The sequence below is a fragment of the Lytechinus pictus genome, chromosome 13, assembly GCF_037042905.1.
Source record: "Lytechinus pictus isolate F3 Inbred chromosome 13, Lp3.0, whole genome shotgun sequence".
Classification (NCBI taxonomy): domain Eukaryota; kingdom Metazoa; phylum Echinodermata; class Echinoidea; order Temnopleuroida; family Toxopneustidae; genus Lytechinus; species Lytechinus pictus.
The window spans coordinates 9,369,778-9,377,440 of NC_087257.1; the positions used below are offsets into that span (position 1 = coordinate 9,369,778).

The following is a 7,663-nucleotide window of genomic DNA, read 5'->3' on the forward strand; positions in this document are numbered from 1 at the left end:
TAACTGTCAGAGAAAGACAACTTGTCAGTGCTGACTACTTTCATGAAACGGCCCCCAGGTGTGTGTAACGCTGATCAAGAAATTAGATTGGTGGACAGCCCAAACCACCCTAGTGACAGCTCTGGTGATGCCAAAGATTAGCGGCAAATCATCATCAAAATTATGATAATCATACTTGCTTGTATAGCACTTACGCCTCTTTATCAGATGTATTGAAGCCGAGCTATTGTTAGGTGCTCAGGTTTCAAGGAGTAAATTCCTGCCAGGTACCCATTTACCTCACCTGGGTTGAATGCAGCACAATGTGGATAAACTTCATGCTGAAGGAATTGTGCCAATGCTGGGATTCTAACCCACAACCCTCTGTTTTAAAGTCTGGAGACTAATCCACTGGGCCACAATGCTTCTATAAATCATGTATCCATGTTAGATGTGATTGGTCATACTTGTTTTGTTTTATTTAATCAATTTATTTCATTTCCAGGCAAAAGACAACAAGAATATGTACAAGAGGATGACTAAAAGAAAAACTAGTTTCTGTTATGAAGCTCTCCTCACTAGTCGGGTTTACAAATATACAAAAATAAAATCGGTGTAAAATGGCAATAAATGTTTAGATGCATTACTTATTAAAACAAAGAACTTAATAATAAAGGGTGTTTGTTTCCATGTGCAATTATAATATCCAGTTAACTTTTATTTTCATTGATTGTCTTTTACAGAGAGGTGGAGGGTCTGGAGGTCAGAGGATGGGGGCGGGCATGCCACCCCCGTACGGGGGCATGAGGGGCATGAACCAAAGCATGGATCAGTCTAGAAAGAGGCACGCCCAGGCGGAGGCTCAAAAGAAGTCACAGAGGTAAGTTAATAATCACATCTAGATCCCAATTCCACAATTGAAAAAAAAAACATGAAAATCTATATTTCATTGTTTTGAAATAGAAATCTGAAATAGAAATACTCCAATTCCACAGTTGAAAAAAAAACACATGAAAATCCATATTTTATTGTTTTGAAATAGAAATCTGAAATATAAATACTCCAATTCCACAATTGAAAAAAAAAATGAAAATCCATATTTTATTGTTTTGAAATAGAAATACTCCAATTCCACAGTTGAAAAAAAAACACATGAAAATCCATATTTTATTGTTTTGAAATAGAAATCTGAAATATAAATACTCCAATTCCACAATTGAAAAAAAATGAAAATCCATATTTTATTGTTTTGAAATAAAAATCTGACATAGAAATACTCCAATTCCACAATTGAAGAAAAAATGAAAATCCATATTTTATTGTTTTGAAATAAAAATCTGACATAGAAATACTCCAATTCCACAATTGAAGAAAAAATGAAAATCCATATTTTATTGTTTTGAAATAAAAATCTCACATAGAAATACTCCCATTCCACATTTGAAAAAAAACATGAAAATCCATATTTCATTGTTTTAAAATAGAAATCTGAAATAGAAATACTCCAATTCCACAATTGAAAAAAAACCATTAAAATCCATATTTCATTGTTTTAAAATAGAAATCTGAAATAGGAATACTCCAATTCCACAATTGAAAAAAAAAATGAAGATCTATATTTTATTGTTTTGAAATAAAAATCTGACATAGAAATACTCCAATTCCACAATTGAAAAAAAAAATGAAGATCCATATTTTATTGTTTTGAAATAAAAATCTGACATAGAAATACTCCAATTCCACAATTGAAAAAAAATGAAAATCCATATTTTATTGTTTTGAAATAAAAATCTGAAATAGAAATACTCCATTTAATTTTGCCAAATGATCGTAGGCCTGGCAGCCACTGTGCAGTGCCAGATAGACGTTGCTCTATCCCTTCATTCATTGAACGCCAAACAGGGTAGCACAACTCCCGTCTTTTGAACGTCCTCTTGGTCTGACACTGCCGGGGCTTGAACTCCCGACCTCTCTAGGTTAAATTGAGCTTAAATAAGAAATAAAGAAAAACATTTCAATCATAAGTTTTTAAAAAGTCTTATTTGGAGCTTAATATACATTTTGCATGCATAAATGCACTAGTATTTTTGTGTTGTGGGCTTGAAAAATTACTTGCATATTTTTTTTTTACTTTTCACTTTACGTATTTCTCTAAATTAATAAGATAAATTTCTTATTACAGTAAAATATTTCACATGTTTTCTAACACTTCTGCAGCAACAGGAAGAAAAAGAAAATGGCTGACAAAGTGCTTCCGCAGAGGATCCGAGACCTGGTGCCCGAGTCCCAGGCCTACATGGACCTGTTGGCCTTTGAGCGTAAGCTAGATGCCACCATCATGCGGAAGAGACTGGACATCCAGGAGGCCTTGAAGAGACCAGTCAAGGTAAGGTATCCTTCATGATGTGATGGCTTTCAGTAAAAAGAAAAAAATGACAGATATTTTGAACTGCCTGGCAGTACTGATTTTCAGTAATTAGTACTGGAAAGTGAGAAGAATAATGATGGTATTGTGCAACATACTGATCTCTAAAGTTTCAGTTTTATGTATTGTCTTATGGCCTTTCTTTGAATATATTGATTTCCTCACCAAAATACAGATTTTCAGCTTTTAAGTACTGAAATACTCTTGCCTTGTTAAGGTCGGCAGCTCTGAATATCATGAGCATGGCCAGCTGAAACAAAAATCATTACTCGAAATTCAGCTTTATCAATTTTGGACACCTTTCAGAGTCAATGAGAATTCTGGAAATATCTATACTGGAGTTCTGTCATGTCCCAGGAGAAGAGGATTTTATTAGATTGCTTAATTAGGTTCTTGGAAACAAATTTCTCGAGTTATTACTTCATATGAAAATAGAGTCTTGATATTAAGACTACCCACCAACAATAGGCCTTCCTAAACCTTTGTAAGCTTTCCTGAAGAGGACAATATGATAGAAGTTTGGACCGACCAATTGGACGGAAGGGCCAGCTTGCCACGCCCTTTCCATTTCTGGCTCACCAACTCGTTAATCACCCAATTCACGCACCCCTGTGGAACGGACCGACCGCTCCTACAAGTTCATCCCAACCGCTCAAATTCTTTCTTTTTTTCTTTCTGGTGTATTGGTCCAACGCTCCTGTGAAACGCATCCTGGTTTCTTTTGAAACGATCTGCCCTTCGACAATGGAATCAGACCAGAGAAAACTAATATTGTTTTTTATCTCTTGATCGGCCATTCTGTGGGGTTGTGATTCTGTTATTGTGGTTTTTCCCATCTCAGATCACCAGGTGGTGGTCTCTTCTAGGTAATGGTACGGGGTTCGCAGCCTTTGACTGATAGGTCTAGACTGTATTGTAAAAATCCCACCCAATATAGCAAAGTAGGGCAGGTCAATGGCGATATCGTCCAGCCCTTCAGAGAACAGTATCAATCTTGAGCATGCACAGACTTATATAAGATTTCTGAAAGGGTTGTGAGCACGGACGATCGCATTGGTTAGTCCAGATTTCCTTGAAGAAGAACTTAGGTTGAAGATCTCCTAGAATGTCAATATAATAATAATAATAATATTCCGCATTTATATAGCGCTTAATACATCGGAACGACGTCTCTAAGCGCTTTACAGACATATTATTACCCCGGTCATCGGATCCTTGCATGCCCGCATACAATGTATGCACCTTCTCCACTCCCTGGGGAGCATTCCAACAAGAGTTCCAAGACTCAATTGCTAGGCTTACTACATATAGGCTTTCACATCCTACCGGGTACCCATTTAACACCTGGGTGGAGAGTGGCAAAGTGTGGATTAACGCATTGCCAAAGGACGCTAGGCCATGGTGGGATTCGAACACACGACCCTCTGATTACAAGGCGAGAGTCAGAACCGCTACACCACGACGCTTCCACTATGCTTTATTAGCACCAGGGTAACATAATTAATCAAGCAATCACTAAATGTGTTATTTCTCCAGCTAAAATGATTAGCTTTTAAATAATGAATGCTCTGTGGTAGAGGGGAAACAGTACCCTCCTTAGAAACAAGGGTTTTTACATTTACTTCCAATCATAAAATAAATGTTTTGCATTAGACTTATAATCTTCTAGCAAGGTCCACCCACTGTATAAAAAATGAGCTCATTTTTCTGGTATATGGTCTATTGCTCAAAGATATTGCACAATAATTTGAAAGATGGTAAGAGTCTAATAAAGAGTCTTTGTAGATTGGCCTAAATTCATCTTCATAGTGATATTAATCATTGAAATTGCCTCTGCCCTGAAAATTTTAATACCAAAACCAATCAATCGCTCTTCACCCACTAACACAGTTTCTTGACATAGTTTTTTCCAGCCCATGGAATATGGTCTAATTGATTGCTGCAGTTGCGTGTTTGTTGAACAATTTATCTAGACTCCCAATTGTTTCCATTCTTTGGGGCGGCCCTTCCCCGTACAATACTAATATATACGGAACAGGGAGAATGAGTGTTTTGATGAATATTGTCATATATCACCATTAGACACAATACCCTCTGCCGTCAGCCTCTTTTTTGTATTGTTACCGAGCCATGTTATCTTTCTGATAAACAGCAGGCCAACACGCCATCAACAATGGGTGCTCAGGCGTTAAGTGGCTTTTAATCTAAATATAGTAAGAGAAATAGAACAGAATCAATTAGTCCTTTGGAAGGTTTGTATACAAGTATTTATCCTGACACAATTTTGAATATTGTTGAAACAGGTCAAGGGTAACCCTGAAAGCATACATCTCTTCCCGATAAACTATTTACCCAGCCCTTTATCTTGCTCTGACAATTTGCGCTCTTCACCATGTCGCTGTCTGCGATACGCACGGGTGTCAATCATTCGCGAAGTTTGTTCAAGAAAACGAATGTTCTTTTGTCGTCGACCTACATGTGTACAAAGCACGACGCGCAGATAACATCCCGTCGTTATGTTCATGGGCACAAGCGAACAATAGATATCGGTCAGTGACATATATTGTATTATATACTGACATGATATATCCGCGAACTACTTATCGAATTAACTTGAGATCGCGAGATGTGTACGACATTTTATGCACGTTCCTATGTATTATTCTTCTTTTTTTTTCTTTTTTTTTTACAGAGTATGAGTATTTTCTATAATCTTAGTTTAAGGGATTTATACATTGATACATTTTCTTGACTAAAGAGAAAACAACATTCCTAAATTTAAGTTAGGTGTGTTGGATGTCCTCTCTCGTAAAAAAACAAGTACAGCTATCTTGTTGCGTTGTTTATCTGATATTTTAATTTCAATTCCCAATTTCCTTTAGAGAGTACAAGGGGATGAAAAAATAGTTGAACATTCAAAATGAATGATAAAGAATATATTTGGAAAGGTCAGTTTGAAAGAAGTTAAGCGAAACAATATCTTCTTGATTGTCTTAATTTTTCCCCATTATTTTATCCTTGTTTGCAGAGCATTCCACCATTCCTCCAAATAACAATTGCGTAAAAAAAGTCCATTACAATTTCGCAAAATGATGTAATACCAAGATAGATAATTAAGTGATAACCTATTTATCTCAATTAGAAAACTGATGGTAGAATTGAAATAAAAGCAAGGCTGAAATGTGAGAAAAAAAATTGTATTTTTCATGACCGATATATCATCCATATCAATGTGTGGTTAATACCGCCTCCAAGCAGAACCTAATTACCCATTTCTTACACGCTATTAAGTACCCTAATTGTATTCATACATCCTTGACTCAGAAAAAAAATTGAATGTCATTCACAAAATTTCCATACAATGGCACAAAGTGGGCAAAAAAAAATTTCAAGTCATAGGAAACAAGCTTACATCAGAAATTGGATGGGTGTTCTAGATTTTCTTTGTGGGGGATTCTGTGCCAAGGAAAGATTGCCTAAATGGGAACAATAGGGTTTACCTAAACAGATAAACATAGTTTAGATGTAGAGAGGTGCCGTGTTTGCTTGCCCCAGATCCAGAGCCTGGGACGTGCGCCCCGATGCGCTGCGTCTCGAGGTTGTGTGTGTGATCTATGAGTGTCCCGGGTAGCACTCGAAAGGGGATGTGAGAGAGAGAGAGAGAGAGAGAGAGAAGTAAAATATGAGCGTGAACTTTTCATCTGACACGGCAAAGCCCATTCAAGAAAGAAGAAAGAAATGGTTAGATAGTGATAGCTTGAGAGAGAGAGATAGAGAGAGTTCAGGTGGGACTTTATTGTATACTTGAGATAATCAGGGTGATAAATGGGTCATCGTGCATTCTCGTTATCTGCAGACGTATTTGCTAAACGATAAGTAGCGGATATATGCGAGTCGGCTGGAATACGACCTGACCCGCACCCTCTTTGTCTACTCATCACGGAAATTGGGCCGATTAAATATTATTCAACATTTTCAAGTACACATATTCTTTAACTCTTTAAACTTTTTTGTTTGCGTTGGCCCATAATTTTCATAGCTGCATTAAAACACAACAACCTTCGCTCCACTTAAAAGCAAATGTTCAATAAAATAGTCTGCTTACTATTTTCTTATCAAAAATCCATTTGTAATGGTCATATTAACCCATATCAACATATTAACCTCCTTGATAAAAGTTTATACAGCGTCTGGAAATGCCAAAAAATGTATCTCCAAACTTTTAATCTCTGACATGTGTATTAATAAAATATTAATACAGTGATCAGTAATCCATTCAATTTATTGGCTTTGTGTGTCTGTCCATCTTTTTGCTAACTTTTCTCCTCCACATACTGTCATATCACTTTATAAAAATGTCATCTTAACCCAGATTTGGTTTCACCCCTAAGTGTCCTCATTAAAGGACAAGGCCACCCCAACATAAAGTTGATTTTAATAAAACAAGAAAAAAATCCAGCAAGCACAACACTGAAAATTTCATCAAAATGAAATGTAATATAAGAAAGTTATGACATTTTCAAATTTTGCGTAATTTCACAAAACAGTTATATGCACATCCTGGTCAGTATGCAAATGAGGAGACTGATGACATCATCCACTCACTATTTTTGGGGTAGTTTATTGTGTGAAATACGAAATATTACATGTGGTTCTGGGCCTGTTTTGGAGCTGAAATCCACGAGGGGATTCTTTACTTAAGTTTGTAATTTGACTATTTGTGATTTTGTGACATTCTGGATAGCTGGAATCTTAGATTTGGGCCACAAAATAGGCCTTCACATTTCTTTTCTATAAAGAATCTAATACAACAGACATGCGGATCCCTGTAGGAACCCATTTTCACCAAGATGATTAGTTATCAGTTTGGTGGTCATTTCATTTCAGAAACATTGCAAATTTTCATTTTATTGATATGTACAGTATATATATCACAGTCCAAATGGAAAAAAGAAACTAAGTTGCCTAATAGTGAACTAAGAAGAAAAAACAACTTAAATATTTCGATGTAACAATTAAATTAAAAAAAAAGTCTTTGGTTTATACTATTCAATGCCATTTTTGCAGATATTAGATAAGTGTATACTCCTTTGCTCTGCATTCATTCTCTTTTTCCCCCTCTCTCTGTCATTCTCTGAAATGGCGCGTGGATGTTCGGATTATGAACAACAAATTTGTTAGTGATTATGAAGCATACGGACCGTTCCCCTGTGAGGGAACAAGAGTGCGTCGGTGATACCCCCACTGCAGGTAGAACCA

At 36.3% G+C, this 7,663-nt stretch overlaps 1 protein-coding gene across 1 annotated transcript; it reads left to right on the forward strand.

The window, feature by feature from the left end:
- Positions 1-722: 722 nt before the first annotated feature.
- Positions 723-7,414, forward strand: LOC129274490 (SWI/SNF-related matrix-associated actin-dependent regulator of chromatin subfamily D member 1-like). Its single transcript, XM_054911293.2, has 2 exons — positions 723-859; positions 2,197-7,414. Exons 1-2 carry the CDS (start codon positions 750-752, stop codon positions 2,381-2,383), a joined length of 297 nt encoding a protein of 98 aa, XP_054767268.1. The 5' UTR covers positions 723-749; the 3' UTR covers positions 2,384-7,414.
- Positions 7,415-7,663: the final 249 nt, after the last annotated feature.

Excerpts from the sequence above, each read along its gene's own strand:
- LOC129274490 (XM_054911293.2), top strand. The coding sequence starts at position 750 with ATGGGGGCGGGCATGCCACCCCCGTACGGGGGCATGAGGGGCATGAAC. Across the intron at positions 860-2,196 it reads GCTCAAAAGAAGTCACAGAG|CAACAGGAAGAAAAAGAAAA; the intron begins GTAAGTTAATAA and ends ACACTTCTGCAG.